This window comes from Spermophilus citellus, assembly GCF_964194105.1.
Source record: "Spermophilus citellus genome assembly, chromosome: 16".
NCBI classification, from domain to species: Eukaryota; Metazoa; Chordata; class Mammalia; order Rodentia; family Sciuridae; genus Spermophilus; species Spermophilus citellus.
The window spans coordinates 52,140,840-52,159,741 of record NC_138196.1 but is presented as its reverse complement, the minus strand read 5'-3'; the positions used below and the strand labels follow the sequence as shown (position 1 = coordinate 52,159,741).

General features: G+C 40.8%; 1 protein-coding gene across 5 annotated transcripts in view; it reads right to left on the bottom strand.

Moving 5' to 3' along the window:
* Positions 1–18,902, bottom strand: part of ACSL1 (acyl-CoA synthetase long chain family member 1) — a 60,763-nt gene that overhangs the window by 22,566 nt on the left and 19,295 nt on the right. For all 5 annotated transcript variants that reach the window (XM_081269394.1, XM_081269398.1, XM_081269396.1 and 2 more), the window contains exons 3-5: positions 7,227–7,341; positions 3,240–3,304; positions 440–541 (exon numbers count right to left, since the gene is read on the bottom strand). In XM_081269394.1, coding sequence (XP_081125520.1) covers positions 440–541; positions 3,240–3,304; positions 7,227–7,341 — 282 coding nt within the window. The remainder of the gene's footprint in view (positions 1–439; positions 542–3,239; positions 3,305–7,226; positions 7,342–18,902) is intronic.

Genomic DNA, 18,902 nt, shown 5'->3' with positions numbered 1-18,902 from the left:
TGAACAACCAATAAAAAAAAAAGAAAAAAGAAGAAAAAAAAAGTGAGACGTTTCTATTAACAAAATGTATTCAAGTTTTCTCCATAATTTGTTAGTGCTATTTTTCTAATCATAGATGTAAACTTTAAAGTGAGAAGACTTTGTTAGATATTTGTTCTAAGAATTTTGTTTGGGGATCCAGTTTTGAAAAATAAAGACAAAAACAAATAATAATGGGGTAAATGGATATATATATATTTTTTTTTTCTTTTAAAGGTTTAGAAAGCCCTGATTTAAGTTTCTGTACATTTAACTTTCTAAGGTATTACACAATGTCATATTCTCAGCAGAAATCAGACCACAAAATCTGGTCTCAAGTAGAAGTAGGTGTGAATTCTGGCTCTTACCCTTAGTTTAGGACTCTCAAACCCCCGTCCAGTAAGTGACTAATGGTTAATACCTCAGGTCTATTTTGAGCAAAGATGCCAATGAACTGGTCTGGAGAGGGCTTGAATCCCTTGTGGAGCAGCGCCGAGCCTATGCACTCTGACATTTCTGCAACCTGAAATGAATGAGGAGGAAAAAAAAATAAATCAGAAAAGAGAATCAGGTCCCCTCTCAAGGAACAAAGCTTACTAGGTGACAGACTCGTATCTCAGTCAGAAAGCAGAGCTGAGCAGAAAAGGGGAGGTAGCTCTTTGTTTTAAATTTTTGCAAAACGCAAAAACTGATCATAAGGTTCCTTCTGCAAAGCAAATTATTATCCTTTAAACTGTGGCAGGTTCACAGAGGATGAGATGTTAGCTTCTTGTCTATTTCTTTTTTCTATTTTAGTTTTTACAAAGTTGCAGAAGCAATACAGGGACATAGTTTTGTTTTTGCTTTTTTGTGCTTATAAAGAACAACAAAGTAGCCAAAATTTGTCCTTTGTTCTAAACAGAAGTAGCAAGTTTTTTGAGACTTAAAAAAAATATAACAGTAAGCTCTTATCCCTGGACTCAGTTGTTCCATTCTTGAGAATTTATTCTTGGTAAATAATTCAATTTTAGAAGGAAGTTTTAAAAAGCTTTACATACAAAGATATATATTTCAAAATATATATTATTAAAAAACTCTAGGGGGTGGGGAAACCAGTGACTGGATGGCTAAGTAAACGATGGTAAATCTCTAAGGAAATGCAACGTAGCTAGGTAAATACATGAGAAACCTATCAAACAGGGTAGTTTTAGTAACAGTGATAAACAACATGAGTAAGTACAAACTTGCATATTATTATGACAAAGAAGTAAAACTAGGTAGAGGCACAAAAATTAGCCAGTGCTATATACCCAAGCTTGTCTTCTCCCTATTCCTACCTCCAATTAACTAAATATTTTTTTTAAATCTTAATATTTGGCATTCTTTTCTTTATTCTCAATTGATGAATTTTCAAGAGTACTTTCAAAGCACACCCATGCCCATAGGAAATGTAGCCACACCTGTCCCCGCCAGGAATCCTGTTGGATCTGGCACATGGTGCCATCCCAGCCCTGCCAATGGGAATCAGACTGACACAGCTGGGGTGACAGTAGGGTAGCAATGAACAGGCTTAGTACCTTCTACTCTGTGGCCTCGTTCACAGCTCTTGGTTGCATTTAAGGGCTTGGAATCTGAGAAATGCCTGCAATTGCTGGCAGAGTTTATCCAGACAATATGCATCTATTTTTATTTCTAGAAAGAAGGGTCCTTATCTTCTAAAACATATCAGAGGGATTCTTAAACTTTAAGAGGTCAGATTAACTGAGCTAGTAAAAAAGGGGGGGGGGACGATTTAAATCTACAAATTGGCTTTAGGTAAGTCCAGTTTTACATCTTCACCAGTCTCTGACTGAAATGTGCAAATCAGAGATTAACACCTTGAGAAACCCTGGTGATTTTCAATCTGCCTTGAAAACCCAATCTGCAATGGACATTTCTTCTCCCTTCCAGCCAATCCAGAAAGTGCTCAGCAATTCTGTGTTATGGGTCCAACACAAACCATGTTTTCAACCACTTGTGGAAACGAGGGATCTTGGAAACTACAATTTGGATAGGAAACCATCTTCTGGCTTTGGTCAGGCAAAAATAAAAACAGGGAAATCCCTCGGGTCACCTTTCATCTTTTTTCTCTTGAGAGAGACAAATACTCCTCCCAAGGAGCCTTGTGTACTCCTGCACTTTCCAAGGAAGGAAGTAAGCCTGTTTTTGCGGCTGTGCTTTTCGGCTCCAAATGACAACTCCTTTTACAGACACACCCTCAGACAGACCAACTACTAAAAACACCTTTTGCACAAAACATAGAGGGAGGAAATTAATTTGTATTCATGAATGTCACAGTTGACCTAACCCTGGAGCAGGGACAGGGAGCCCAGGGACTGACTGACTGACAGCCGTTTCCTGGACAGCTGGAGGGAAACAAATGCTTGCAGCTGTGCCTGCCTGTCCTTGGGGTTGGACCAGGGAAAAGCAATGACATCTAGATTTGGTGCAATCATAACAAAAATAAAAAGTAATGGCTTCCTGCTCTGTGACCTGTTGCTCATACTCACAAACTGAACAGTTAAAGCCACCCGTCAGCGGCACCTAGTTAGTGACAAGAGTAAAAATACCCAGATCCCAGTTCCTTTGTGTTCATATGGTATGGCAGGTGTCTTCTCTGAACATCTGTGTTCTTCCCTACAGCAGTGCTGGGGCTAAATGCCACACTCAGAGAGATGACCAAGGACAGCTTGGAGGGTCAGTATGATGCCTAGAAGAACCCTACAGAAGTTGACTGCAGACTTCACTTTTGATCCTGGTTCTGCTACTGATCAGCTGTGACCTTGGGCGAGTCACATCTCTTCTTAGGGCATGATTTCCATGTCTATCAAATGAGAGGGATATTCCCTATTGGGGTATCTAAATTTACTTGTACCCCTCAAACAGAGAGAAGTAATCCTACTTCCCCAGAGGTCTGGGGAGGAGTCACATGCTTCAGGTAGTTTCTAGAGTTTTTTTTGTTTTTTTTTTTTTTAATGATAGTGCATTTCATAATGCATCTGCACTGGTTTTAAAATGAAATGCTTTAGACCACCAGTTAAATTACTTAACACGTTTTCCCACTGAATCTTTGTGTCAAGTTTCTCCATGAATGCTCCATGTTTATCCAAAAGCTTGGAGCTAGTCCAGCACATGCACAAACGTCCCAGCCCTGGAAAGCTCATTCTACAGCATGCATGAATAGCTCTTAGTGTGGAACTCACCTGTTTATAGGAAAGCCACTCATAGGGTTGGTCTGGCTTCCGAGAGCCTAAACAAGGGCCATTATCTAAAATAGGAAAAAACAACAATAAAGCAAGATGGCTTATATGTATAAATATTCCTGTGTTTTAATCTGCATCTTATCTTATTCTATAAAATATAAGGTAGAATCTATTTTAGCCTTCAAATTAGAAACAAGGGTTTCTGGTTAGAAATGTTTTCTTCCTGTATTTTGATTTTGTGTGTGTGTGTGTGTATGTGTGCTTGTTTATTTGCTTTGTTTCTTAAATAAGGAAGGAGAGGGAGAGAAATAGAAAAGAAAAGGCAAATATAACTTTTAAAGACAAACTTATGAAATTCTCTTTAAGCACCCTATTGGTTTAGACTAGGAGTCAGTAAACAAGTGGCAAGTAGATCTTGCTATAGGTTTTTCTTTTTCTTTTAACATTCATTTTTTAGTTGTAGTTGGGACTCAATATTTTTATTTATTTTTATGTGGTGCTGAGGATTGAAGCACGTGCTAGGTGAGCACTCTACTGCTGAGCCACAACCTCAGCTCTTGCTATAGTTTTCAAGAAGAGATCTTCCTGATATTTTCTAAAAGTTCAACTTTAAACTCCTAACTCGGAATATGAAAAGGAAAATACCATTTTTGATGTGCCCAAATTCTGATGACCAAATGTATCAGCTAGGCTCACATGGAACCCTAATCACATGGGTGAAGTCTTGATTGCTGATGAACATGAATGAAGAAGATGCAATGTGAGAGGTAATAAAGGTGCACTTGTGAAAACAAAAGTTAAGAAGTATCAGGATGTGTTCTGATTCCAATGTAGGTACCAAAGAAGCAGAAAGAGATCACTACACACCTAGCTTCACTGCTTCAGGTTTGAATGTGTGAAGGTGTTTTCATTTGCTTTGGGGACTAGCAAGCACAGGGAAGGAAGGAGCCTGGTCCCAATGACCTGGATGTATACCCTGGAGTTTGAAGTATCAGCCATGAAGATGGGCAGACACAAGCTGGACACTGACTTCTTTGCCACCCCTAAAAGCCATCCTGGTGAAAACAGAAAGAGCTTATTCTCAGACCCTCTTCAATCTACAGAGACTATAACAAAGTCAGGGCAGTACAAGACTAACAAGTTCTATCATATGCTGTTTTCAGATAGGGGAAAAATACACTGACCATATAAAATGACATTATTTTATTCCTCAAGAACCAAGATTGGCAAACTACAGCCAAGAGCCAGGTCAAACTACAGCCACTGCCTGTTTTTGCAAATGCAGTGTCCCTGGCACGCAGCCATACTCATTCATTTACATGTTGTCTGAGGCTCCAGTTGCCCGTCTGCAGAGAGAGCCCAAGAAACCTACAATATTTACTGTCTGGCCCTTTACAGGAAAAGTGTGCCAACTCCAGCTCTAGCACAGTGGTGGTTAAGCCGGAGGCTCACCTGCAGAACTTAAAAAATGTTCTATATACTGGGCCTACTTAACAAAATCTTTGATATAAATGAATGAGGATGAGGCCTGGGCCTTACCATTTTCTAGTCTCCCCAAGTGCTACTAAACTGCACCTAGGCATAAGTGGTTTTTTTTGTTTGTTTGTTTTTTAATGGTACCGGAGATGCTTAACCACTGAGCCACATCCCCAGCCCGTTTTTTATATTTTTATTTTAGAAACAAGGTCTTGCTGAGTTGCTAAAAATCAATGCTAAGTGCCTCGCTAATCTGCTGAGGCTGGCGTTGAACTCTCGATCCTCCTGCCTCAGCCTCCTGAGTTTCTGGGATTACAGGCATGCACCACCTTGCCCAGCTAGATAAGAGCTTTTATAAACAGGGAACTTCACCTTTACAAATAGGTTCCTAAGTGCAGTTTTAAAATGCAATTTTTAAAAATGTTAGGCTGGCTTCTCCCATCACCCCATAAACTTCTGATCCCCTTATGCAAATGCTAGATTTTCCTCTTCCTTTATACTTTAATCCTAGAGCAGCCCAAGAAAATTAAAGTGTAGAATATAAAGCTCCTCAGAGGGGCTGGGATTGTGGCTCAGTGGTAGAGCACTCCCCTAGGACGGGCGGGACCTGGGTTCAATTCTCAGCACCACATAAAAATAAAGGCATTGTGTTGTGTCCATCAACACCTAAAAAATAAAAAATAAAAAAAAAGAGTTTTTTTTTTTTTTTTTTTTTAAAAAGCTCCTGGGGGGGGGGGGAGTGACTTGCAAAGTAGCTTCCTTTAATTAGTATAGATGAAGAAGATAACTTATTTTCCTTTTTCTCCAAAACACATATAGAAGAACTTTCATTTTCCAAGAACAGCATAGTAACAACAACAACAACAAAAAGTTACTCAATTTGTCAGAAGTACACTGTGCATCTCCATTCTCCTAAGTGAGTACCATTCATTGCAAACAATGGGAAAAATATATAGATATTTTTACACATACTTTTATGAGGTCTTATGCTTGGCTGCTCTTTTTGTTGTGGATATTTACTATCACAGACAAACTCTGACACTAACTTTAAAAAAACTCATAAATTAAATAATAAGCAGGTAAGTCTGCTTTCCCTTTGTGGTGGAGCTTGGTGAACCTGCTATAGGACTAGGTTCAATGCAATGAGCTGAGCAATCCAACTGTACCCATACCAAGAAGAAAAAAAAAAAAAAAAAAAAAAACAAACAAGGCACTTCTTGAGTGCATATTGCTTGCAAGGGATTATGGAGGATAGAGAAAGCAATATCCCCCAGTCCCTGACTTTAAGAAGATTACAATCTAGCTAACAAACAAAAGATTTAAATAACAAAGCATGGATCCCAGAAACCATTTCTATACAGGAACCTGGTAAAAGCAGAAAAAAATGAAATGACTAAAACAAAATAAGGCATTCCTTCCTTCATGGAGGAAACACTAATGGAGAGTCCACTGTGTGCAGACATTATAACATATGGGTCACAGAAGAGCTCACTGAGGGCTGCCCTGTTCTCCAGGAGCACAGGATGATGGGGCAGGATGCCAAGTAAACACCTCTGTACCATGAGGTTTTTACTACAGAACCAGCATGAGGTACTGGGAGGGAAAAGGGGAGATGTGCCTTACTTGGGCACAAGGAGTGAAAACAAACCAGGAAGATTTTACAGAACAGGTTAAGTGAAAGTTTTTAAAGACGTATAAGAATACTTCATGAGTTAGGCGTGGTGGTGCACATCTATAATCCCAGGAGCTCAGAAGGCTGAGGCAAGAGGATCACAAGTTTGGGGCCAGCCTAGGCAATTTAGTGAGACCCTGTCTCAACATAAATAATGATGATGATTATAGAGCTACGGACATGCCTCAGTGATAAAGCTCCCCTGGATTCAATTGCTAGTATTGCGGGGAGAAAATACTTCATCAACCCTGGATGGGGGTGGAAAGAATAGGCTTTATGATCAGGAAGAAAAAAAAATGCACAGAGTCTTGCGGGTGGTAGACAACAGAGGTGGTCTTGCTTGAGGGATATATTCAAGGGAGAGAGGTTGGAAAGGAAGCAGGCTTCTTAACATCACAGTTAATAATTAAGGGTAATCTTATGAGCCAATGTGGTAATCCCATTCCCAGTGTATCTTTTTACAGAACTCTGCTTCCTTGAGATGTCAGTATTTCTTTCTCAAAATACAGTCTTGTCCCGCAAGCTTGAAAAGTGCTGGATTTGACCTCATCAAACTCTTTACTGCAGGAGACCTCAGAGTCTTTCAGGAGCTCATGCACATGTGATTCTCCATAAAATAGGGGACATAATTGGCTGTGGAGCCTCCTGAACCACAGGTAACACCTGGAGGGTCCAGAGAGCTTTGGGGCTGGTTCTGGACAAGCTACAGGAAGAGACAGAGGGGCTTGAGCAATGCTAAGTAGGTGAGAGATGAGAGCAAATGCTCCTTTTGGAAAAAGAAGGTAACTCTTTGTGAACAACGTTTAAGCATTAGTCACACAAATGCAGTGGAGGCTTACTTGACACCTGAATGCCCCTCTGGAAACCTTCGTATAGCGTCCTGACGTCATCATAGAAGTACACCAAAGGCTCATCACTGTCAAGAAGTGCGGACCTTCGAGCACCACCACTACCCTATTGAAGAAGACAGGCAGAGGAGCATGTTAGAAGTGAAAAATAAAAAGCCTACAACATGAGGTTTTAATGGCTCAATGAAGCTAATTAACATGTACATTCCCTCCCATATTTATCATCTGGGGTGAGGACACTTCAAGTCTGTTCTTCTGGCAATTTCCAAATATATGATACATCATAATTAACTATAGTCACCATATTGTAATATAGAACTCCTGAACTTATTCCTTCTAGGGTCCACCATGAATATATACGATTTCTTTTTTTTTTTTTTAAAGAGAGAGAGAGAGAATGAGAATTATTTTTTAATTTTTTTTTTTTTTAGTTTTCGGCGGACACAACATCTTTGTGTGTGGGGCTGAGGATCAAACCCGGGCTGCACGCATGCCAGGCGAGCGCGCTACCACTTGAGCCACATCCCCAGCCCCATGAATATATACAATTTCTATCTGTCAATGAAACATAAATAAATAAAATGAAAAGCTCACATGCCCCCCCCCGCCCCGTGGCATCCCCATCATCCATGCTTATGAGTATCTGCTGAATGAATGACAGGCAGGACTTGTGGATGTGCTAATATGAATCAGCCTTTCACTGGGAGGTAAGTTCAGGCTCCAGGGAAGGAAAGCTAAGGCAGGAAACTGAGCAAAAAGCCAAGAGGCTCACAGATCTACAAACATCTGTCCTGCCAGACACAGCTAAAGAGAGCAAGAGGACAAAAGGAAACTGCCACCATCACAGACAGGCACTGTGAAAATCCTCAAAGCACTGCCATCAACAGGACGGAGGAGAATCCTACTCTGCTGGTGAAAACGACACACCACTCAGTGTTACCTCTGTAATATCATCTGCGTTCTTTTCAAGATCATTCCTATTGTTCTATCTGCTCACTGCAATACAATCCATTAGGAACTCTGGTTTCTTGTAGAGCCTCTGATAGGTAAAATTTTCATCTACAAAATATACAGAGGTGCAGACACAAGTCCGGACTGGTTTTATTGACGACATAAATAGGCGTGGAGATTTGATATGGCTGAGCACCCTTCTCTAATCTGTCTTCATCTGCTGGCTCATAAGTGTATTTACCATGTACACCAGCTCCTAATCCAGGATAAGACAACCATTCCTAGCCTCATGCGGTAGCAGGAGCAGCTGTTGAGCCTCTGGGTCATTACTGCTAAGGGTATCCACAAGAATCCCAAAAGCATTCTTTATAGACTGATAAACAAAAGCTCAACTACAACTGATAATGGAGACTTTTTTTTTTTTTTCCAGAAAAGGGCCTTCACGTGTGCAATGGCCAGGAAACTCGTGAGGGAAATTATACAGTGATACGATAACTTCTGGTACCACAAGAAAGCACTGTCCACAAGTGGAAAAGATCATTTCCGGTTTAAGGTCTGATGAAAGAAAATAGGAAAAACTCATGAAGCAGGGGTCAAAGAGCAAGATCTCAAAGAACAGACAGTCTGGACAGGCAGCTGGAACAAGACATTCCAGGGAGGCACCAATGTGGTGACGAAGTCTGTATTCATGGATTCTTTTTTTTTTTTTTTTTTTTTTTTTTTTTTAAGTGCAGGGGTTCAAACCCAGGGACCTATGCATGCTAGGCAAGTGCTCTACCACCGAGTCATATCCCAGATATGGTTCTTCTTAAAAATTACAACTTTTCACTCCTCTTCCTATAAACTCTTTTGCTTTTTTTGTCCTCCCCTTAATTGATAATTTAGATGCTGTTTTTAAAACTATTTGAATGATTCAGAAGTATGTCAAGGAAAAAAATATTACTAACTACCACTAATAATTTGATATAGTTCTCCAAACCTTTTCTTATGTTTATACATTTATATTCATTCTTTCAATAGCTACTATGTACTAGACATGGGTGTTAATTTTGGGTAGGGGGAGCACCAGGGATTGAATTCAGGGCACTTGACCACGGAGCCACACCCCCAGCCCTATTTTGTATTTATTTAGAGACAGGGTCTCACTGAGTTGTTAGTGCCTCGCTTTTGCTGAGACTGGCTTTGAACTCAGGATCCTCCTGCCTCAGCCTCCCAAGTGCTGGGATTATAGGTGTGTGCCACCATGCCCAGCCTTTTTTTTTTTTTTTTTTTTTTTTTTAATGTTAGGGCTTGAGCTCAGAGACCCAGGACCTTGTACATGCTAGTCAAGTGCTCTACCACTGAGCTATATCCCCTTTCCTCATGTTTAACTCTTGATTTATAATATTTTTATGGAATAAATATGACTCAATAATGTATGCTAATCATAATACTGCCTTCTCTATCTTGGAAGAAACTTTCTAATAATTACAGCCATGACTGTAAATATACTTATCAACTATAACATGTTACTTTATAAAGCAAAGAAGTTGTTCTTCATGCATCCAAAGTAAGAAAAAAAATTCACTTTATAGTATCATGCATTAATATTAATCTCTGAGATTCTATGTCTACTTCCAGGATTATTTTTAGTTAAATAAGAATGTTCCTATAAAATATGAATGGATAGGGGAAAAGGTTCACTCATACATTGCCGATGGGACTCCAAACTGGTACAACCACTCTGGAGAGCAGTATGGAGTGCAATGGAGCCACTATTTGACCCAATCATCCCACTCCTCAGCTTATACCCAAAGGAGTTAAAATCAGCATACTGTAGTGACACAGACACATCAATGTTTGTAGGAGCTCAATTCACAATAGCCAAGCTATGGAACCAACCTAGGTGTCCTTCAATAAATGAATAGATAAAGAAAACATTACACACACACACACACACACACACACAATGGAATATTACTCAGCTATAAAGAAAAATGAAATTATGGCATTTGCTGGTAAATGGATGGATGGAACTGGAGAATATCATGCTAAGTGGAATAAGCCAGTCCCAAAAAATCAGTTCTCTCTGATATGTGGATGCTAACCCATAACAAGGGAGGGTAGGGAGGGGAAGTATAGAAGTTGAATGGATTAGACAAAGAGGAATGAAGGGAAGGGAAGGGAATAGGAAAGACAGTAGAATGAATTGGACATAACTTTCTATACTCATATATAAATACATGACCAGTGTAACTCCACATCACATGCAACACAAGAATGGGATCAAATTGTAATGGGTTATACCCCATGTATGTTTAATATGTCAAAATACACCCCACTATCATGTATATCTAAAAACAAATAAAAAAATTAAAAATATCTGAATGTGTAGAATATTAATCATATAACCAACCGCATGCACTAATTACAGTACAAATCCTCCATAAACTATATATTTACCTTAACAAATAGACTAAAATCAAAAGGAATTTGTGGTTTTATAGTAAGCATCAGAAGCGTCTTCAACTTATGAAGCCACCAAAAAGAACCAGGGAAGGGGACAGAATGACAGAGAAGAGGGAAAATAAGGAAGAGTGAAAAAGAAATAAGTGTACAGGGTGCAGAAGAGCCAACTGCCACAAATAACTCATGCCTCCTGGCCACTGACCCAACTCACTAGACTGTTGAGACTCGGCTAGAAGTACAGGTAGCCTGGCCAGTCCACAGTGAGGTCCTCCTGGCACTCTGCTTAGGATGGAACACTCTGTATCTCCCATCAGGACATTAACTCATTCATGGCATTTCTCAGTGGTATCTTTGGAAAAGCACAACTGTTTCCTATATTCTGCAGAGTGGTTCTCATGGCTGTAAATGGGGCAGATGCGATTCAAGGGAACAAGACATAAGCTTGTTCTGAAGGAGCCCAAGTCTTGCCCTTGAGTGACCAAAGAGACTCCAAAGGATCTTTGGCTGAGAAGAGTCTGGAAGAAGTCAAAATGGACAGGCAGGAGGAAGCCTGGAACCTGAGGAGCACAGGCTCATCCTACAGTCAAAGTCCTCAGTCTGGCGAGCACCTGGCACTTATTAGGAAAGGGAATTACCAGGGCTGAATCAGAAACTCTGGGGGTGCAGTCCAGTAACTGGTGTCTCAACAAGTTTGTCAGAGGATTCTGGTTCAGGTTAAAAGTTTGAGAAGCATCATCCTGGAGCCATTCTCCAACAGAGAAGTGGTGAAGGTCAAGGCAATGCTTTAGAAAGAGCAGGGAGTTCAAGCAGTATGTAGAGCAGGATGCAGGGAGAGACGAGATAGAAACCCATGTACTAGACCAGGTTGGTAGGCAAAAAGAGAGAAGCCCTTCAGCACCGATGGATAGCGCCTGACAGGCACCAGTATGTGGTAGAAAAGGAGGAAGGGGATCCAAGGGCTGAGAAGAGAGCAGTTCCATGCATGCAAATGGAAGGCCCGGGGCCAGAGGGCAGGTTTGAAGAAAGAGACTGGGTTTAGCTTGGATATGGAGATGGTATTTCTTCAAGACAGGCCACCTTTCTTGGTCACCACCCCAATTCTCATTTTGAAAATCACTGCTCTAGAGGATCATTTTATAACAAACTTTTAGTTAAATAATCCTTTAGTTAGGTTTAAATTTTGAGTGGTATATAATCTTTAGGATTTTGAGAAACATGGAGATAAAACTGCCAAATCAAAGCTAAAGAAGTTAATTATATCCCCTTATACACCTGAGGACAAGATATTTATTACTCTAATTAGCAATTAAACTAATTAGCAAAAGCTTGAAAGGGAAGCAGTGAATGAGATGTATGCCCAAAAGAGGCACTAGCTTTAAGACACAGGTAAAACAGGCAAAAAAGTTACAATGCCACTAAATAGTAAGGCATATACTGGAATTTTCAGAGAAGGATAAGTGAGATGGGTGCAAGCACAAACAAGATTTTGTGCTTTGAAATTTGTTACTTTATGAAATAATCACATATTATGTTAAAGAATCATCATATTTTATATTAAAGAAGTTTTGAGCTTTGAAGCTATCCATTAACTACCTGAAAAGACACCTCTAAAAAAGTATAAAAATAAAGGCCCGGGGCTGGGGATGTGGCTCAAGCAGTAGCGCGCTTGCCTGGTATGCGTGTGGCCCGGGTTCGATCCTCAGCACCACATACGAAAGATGTTGTGTCCGCCGAGAACTAAAAAATAAATATTAAAAATTCTCTCTCTCTCTCACTCTCTCTCTCTTTTAAAAAATAGAAAATAAAAAAAATAAAGGCCCCTCTAGGGGCAGCAGACACTTCTGAAGGCTGCTTCTAACTTGCAAAAAAAAAAAAAAATCATCATATTTGATGCATAAGTATTCCCATTCTTGAATAAAAATGTTGTACAATACTGAGTATTTGCAACCTCAGTTACACCTACAAGCAGCAAGGACAGCACTTTGCCTGCCGGGAAGCATGGCTAGAACCATTGGAGCCCCCAGTGTCTTCACATGTTATGAAATAGTCACTTCAAAAGCAGGCATTTAATTACTAGGTTATCCAAGTCCACCTGGCTATTTCTAGGAACGTCTATGGAAATGGAAAATAATTTAAGTGTGGCCTTCTGTCATAACCTGCTGATTGGAGGTTGGGGGCGGAGGCAATTAGTTGTGCTCAAGAAGCTAAAGAGCTAAGGAGACAGCTCTGACCAGTCATGAAGACTGTGAGTCAAGGAGATTATGGGGTTTTTATGCCTTCTGTTATAGGCCCCTTTCATGTGGTTACATAGTTCTTCCAGTTTTAAAACAAAACAGTGTTCATTGAACACGCTACAGCCAAGTCAGTGGTCACCATTATATTCTCCAACATATATATGAGCTAAGGTGCCTTGGAGGTCAGTCTCCCTGCAGGCTGAATTAGGAAATAAAGGCTCAGGCTAAATTAGAATAATAAAAGTTCAAGTTCTCCTTCAAGGCAGTAAGGGAGAAAGCTAGGAGTAGGAAAACGATGAACATCTAAGGATCCGCTGCTCCCAAGACTAAGGCTCTTGCCAATACTTGATAAATAGGAACACTTGCTGACGAGTTATTCTGTGCACTTTCATATTTAAATGCAAAAGCACATTATATCCCTGAGATTTCTCAGAGGCACAAAGGCCCAGGCTTTATAAATAGTGGTCTCACTCATACCAATCTACCTAATGCGTGTCTACAGGCCTTATTAGTATCAGGTAAATGCCTTATTGGGCTACTGTTGTTCATGCTCAAGGGAGGGTTGGAAGGGGGAGCAGGAAAAAAAAAAAGAAAGACAAGGCAGCGAGGGAGGAAGGGGAAATGAGAGGAGGAAAAGAAAGAAAAGGAGCAGTAAGAAGTGACTTCTAAAGAGATTGCTGACCACTGAATTTTTAACACTACATCCCATCTTTAGGGGAAAAAGCAGCATGTGGAACCCCAGTCTGAGAGGTAAAAAGTGACTCTGCGCTTTTTCTGCATAAAGTATATCCCTCCTAGCATTTACGTTTTATGGATCTCTTCCTCTGGCCAGGCTACCAACATTCGTTTCTTTTTATAAAAAAGAACAAAACTGCTTTTCTCTCCAGTGGCCCTTCAGAGGGGGTCTCTGGCCATCAATTTCCACAGAGGCTCAAGCAACTCTAGATTCTGATGTAGCAGACCAGTTTTGTTTTGTTTTGTTTTGCAGTACTGGGGATCAAACCCAGGGACTTGCCTGTGCTACTGAGCTACACCCCCCCTGTGGACGAGGTGTATTAAAGGTTAGCCTATGGGCAAACCCCTCCACATCCCCCACAACAATTTCTGATAATGAGCAGGACGTTTGGATGACACCTGGACTGTATGCTTCACTACAGAAAGTCACAGGGTAACAGTGAACCCTTGGGCTTGCTATCCACCACGTTACTGGCTAACTTCCCAAGATCCTTTACTCAAGTGCAAACAAAGCTTCCCTGTAACAGTCAATGCTGGGTTTCCACCCACACCTGCAGGAAGGTGAGTATTTACTGAGTACTCATAAAAAGCCAGTCACTTTCCAGATAAAGAAATAGTCTCAGGGGGACACTTTCCCTTTCTAGTCCCAGGTCTATGAAATAATAGAGCAGAGCTTCAAAGCTAGCTCAAGGGGACACCTGGTCAGGTAAGAGTTTTGCTTTGTGGTTGCAAGCAGGTTCCAGACTTGCCCATGGGTCACTCACCTGAATCCTTGAGGAGACAGAGTCCAGAGCACCATTGCTTAGCTGGGCATTTTGATTCTTCAACACTTTCCTCTAATTCTCAGAACTTTCTGTTCTTTCCACTCCTAGTTCATTCTCCAATTTCTAACTTCCTGAGCTCCCAAGATCCCAATCAGAGGATTTGATTGAGGGAGAAGGTGGGGTGGGTGGCGGGTTATGAACGAGCTTAGCAAAATAGCTAGCTCCTCACCAGAAAAAGTCTTGCCACTCACAGGAGGAACAATATCATCCTCCCACCTCAATGAAAGAGGAGAAAGTTTCAAGTCACAAAATCCAAGTGGCCACAAACACACAATGTTGGGAGGACTACCTACAGAATTCTTACCTGACAGCCATTTAGAACACACACAGCACTCTGCTTTACCTCTGCCTCATCTACAGGGACCATATCTCCTACCCTTTGTCGCCTGCCTTTTGGATTGTCGGTGTGCAACAGGGATTTTGTCAAGTGGCACAGAGGAGGCAATGTTTGTCATTTTTTATTTGGCCCCGATTGGCCCCATTTGGGGGAGACTGTTTAAAACTCAAATAAATATTAACAGCATGCATTTCTGGGATTTATGTGTACATGTGTTCCTTGTTTAAGGAGTCCTGTGAGAAGTGGCATTATTTCAAAATCACACGGTGTTTTCAGACCTGCTTTATCGTATTTCTGTACAGTGAACATTAGCTTTTTCTTCCTACTAAAGGAAACCCAGAAACAAACACTTCTTTAAAAATAACAATCAACCTCTTTCTTTCCTCAAATTCCTAAGACAGCTACTTAATTCCCCAGTAGCCTGGTCTTGGCATGAAGACCAGAAACTCTGCCTCTGGCTCTCTCTAATTCCTGCCTCTCACCTGCAGGGCACTCACCCAGCTGCCATGGCTCCTGCTGATACTTCCTCCACCTAATCAAACCCCTAGTCACTTGCTAGAGTGTTTCTAAGTCCGCACAAAAATCTTATAAACACCTTACCTCAGTTTCCTATGAGTGTAGTTAAAAAAAAGTATTTTAGAAAGGAATATATATATATAGTTTGTTATTAAGAAGCCTGCTAAGTTTTAGAAAAGGTGCTAAAGTTATCTAAAGGTATGAAACGTTGAAGTTTGCACATTACCAGAATAATATTTCTGAGCAGAAACAGCACTCGAAGAACACTCTCCATCCACCCTCACCATCCCAACTGCTAGGATTGCTTGCTGAAAATGCTCTTATATGTTTGAACACTTTTCAGGAAAACATGACGAAGAACTCTTGGAATTGCCCACGGTAGAATTAGGTAGTTAAATCTTTGCTCACATCTTTATTTGATCACTTGAACATTACACCATGATCAAGACAAGGGAGAAATAAGCCATGGGGAATCTGTGGTTACAAATGCTAAGTAAATGCTAAGATATAGATAAGATTAACACTAGGAAGACTCCAAGTAAGAAGCCAAAGCACTAGACAAGAAAACCCTCTGCAGTCTCATTTGCACCTCTGATCAAAAATATATCTAAAAACTACTCGGACCCAAGGCCACCCAAAGGTGAGAATGAGGTTTCTATTTACAAATGACTACAGAAATATAGATAGCATCACATTTACAAACAGCAACAGAAATAACCAATGCAACAACTGTTCCTAACCTCCCTTGGTACTCACATGCTACCTTCCACCTGAATCAAACTCATTAGTCTAATGCCCCATCCTATGGCTGGCTTTGACACTCCTGCAGACTTCCAGGATGGCATCAGAGACAGTCAGTGATACCACCATCCAAATCCATCTGCCCTTCTCTGACAGCTCCCTCTCAGGCTTGACCCTAAATGTTTGCCTCACAGTAGTATTTGATCCTGCCCAATTCAACAAGAGCTCTCCAGCTCAGAGCTGGTCCCCGATGCTCCAGTCCAGGAAGGCATCACCTTTATAGTTTATATCATCATTACCTCTACAAGCCTCTGGTGTGAGTTTTCATGAACACTTATGAATCAATGACCTGTTTTCTTCTCTTGAAGAAATGACTTATGCCAGTTTACAAGTGGCTCTTTACATATACACCTGGGTATAAATTGATTATATGGAAAAAAGTGATTCTACCAGCCACAGGGAAAAAAATCCTACTCCATAATATGCTCCATACATATCTTCTCAATGTGGACTAAGAATTCTAACTCATGTTGCGGTGTGCATCTGAGTCGAGAGGTTTGTGGTTGGCCTGTGCAGGCCTTGGCATTGAGAAAACCTCCAGTGAGCTGTAACCTTTGGATTTTGAAACCAATACACACAGGGTAATACTATATTTAGTTTACTTCTTTCAAGTTCTTACCCAAGAATGACCAGTTTTAAGAAATGAAAACAGGTTATTCTCATTACTTAGTTCAAGGATGGCTCTCACTCTCTGCATGGATAGGAGTCCCAAGCAGTTCTTCGCACTGACCTATACATTTTCACAAGTGAGAGGCCTGTTCCATGGCTCCAGCCAATTGCGTCTTCAGATTCACCTGGACTGAACTAAACTTTTCTTATTCTCGGATCTTCCCTTGCCTGAGCCCTAGTTATTTATATTACACAACTTTCAAACTGCTAGAGTGACGGCAATCCAAAAGAGTCCCAGATCTTCCACTGATTCTATGGCATAACTTCACCTCTCTGGGTTCAGTTTTCTCATGTATAAAATGTGAGTGTGAAATGGGAAGACTTTTAGGGAAGAAGAAAGCTAATGTTTCCTGAATACTTATTGTGGGCCAGGCAGACACTGTGTAGCTGAAGGAGGGCAGAAGCCATCACTTCTGTTTTCCAGATGAGGGATGTGAAGGCCACGAGAGTCAGGGGAACATGCCCAGAGCTGTCTGGTCTAGCAGAGGAGACGGCCCACCCCTGCCATGGCTCTCTAGCTCCCCAGTCCTTTCTGGCTCCGACATGCTCTTGTCCTTCCCTTAAGTGAAGCCACTAGGTCTGAGCCCTAACCATGCCAAAAGGTTTCCAGGCGCGCCAGGGAAGAGCATCTTCACTAGGGGGTCATGGCTCTTAATCTGACCAAGCAAACTAGACCGAAATAAACAGAAAACCTTGCACATTGAGTATAAAAGTGTTTTTAAAACAAATAAACTCCACAAAGACTGCTTCCATCCTCTGCTTAAAGTTACATTGCAGCAGTAAGCACAAAACTTCAGAGGATGGTGCTCCTCACTGGCCAGCAGGGACAGTCTGGCTTCAGGTCATTGCTACGGGTTGGTGAGCTGCCACAGAATACACAGGCATGGGACTCTTGGGACAGGGTATGCTCAAAAAATCAGACGATGCTCAAAAATTTAAGAAAGGCTTCTGGACTCTTGGTCCTAAGCCAAGCTGCCTTGTGTAGGCTACAGTGTGGGTCTTCACTGCCTTTCCCGTATGGATCCACAGCATGAGTGCTGACGTCCTCTTTACGGCCCTGAGCGTTCATTCAGAGGAAATTTAAAAGGTGTAGTTTACACAGATTCTCTGTGCTGCTGCTTTAAAAAAGTGGAGCTGGGAAACAGCCAGTGTGGGCTGTGAGGAGAAGCAGCCAATCCAAAAGTGCAGACTCCTCTTGTTTTCATATGCATGCAAAGCTGACGGGAAGAGGAGAGTGATAAAAACCCGGTGAGATGGGAATGGGCTGGTAAATGGCGCTCCTGGTTCTCAAAGCAGGAACAAAGCAACAGCATTTCTTTCTGATCATCAGTCCCTGAAATAGTTCCAGATTAACAGGATTTTCACCACTACCTTATGAATGAATGAAGCTCTTCTTTCCCTGCCATAGAAATCCATATGACATATATCAAAGCATCTATAACTGGTAAACACCACACACACACACACACACACACACACACACACACATTTTTGAAAGGCAAAGCAAGTTCAGTATCTATTCCTAAGACCTATGAATTCTGAAAAATCAGAGCTCTATTTCTATAGCCACAGAGAAAAAAACAGGAAGTCTGTATACCGGATAGTAAAATAATAGATTTTAATTTTCTTTCTGCTTATCTGGAGTTTTGAATTGTTCTACAGAGAACTTGTATAATTATTTTAATAAGGCACAACGACTTTATGCTAAGCTAGAACTTAAAAACCACATTGTAAATGCCCTTACAACTTCTCACATAATAAGAATTAGGCATTTCTTACACTTCTTGCTAAATTAGAAATGTCTACCCTGTGTCGTTGCCAATACCCTTGCCACAGCGATGGCAGTGCCACCGCTTAAAACCTCTTGCCAACCTCTTAGGGAAAGTTAAATTCTACTCCTTATCCATATGTAATTAGCAGAGGGAAAATATTAAAGCTACCTTCACCTTCTCAATAGGAATAAAATATAAAGCCAACTTTTCTCTACAGTAGTTCATTCATTCTATGTTTCTATAGATCTGGCATAAGTTGGGTTGGTAGATGAAAATTTCATATGGATGAATCTAAGAACTTGTCTAAAACTAAAAAAACTAATACTCACTAAATGACAAAATGTTAGTAAGCCAGCCAGGGCTCTCTGCAGAAGGATACA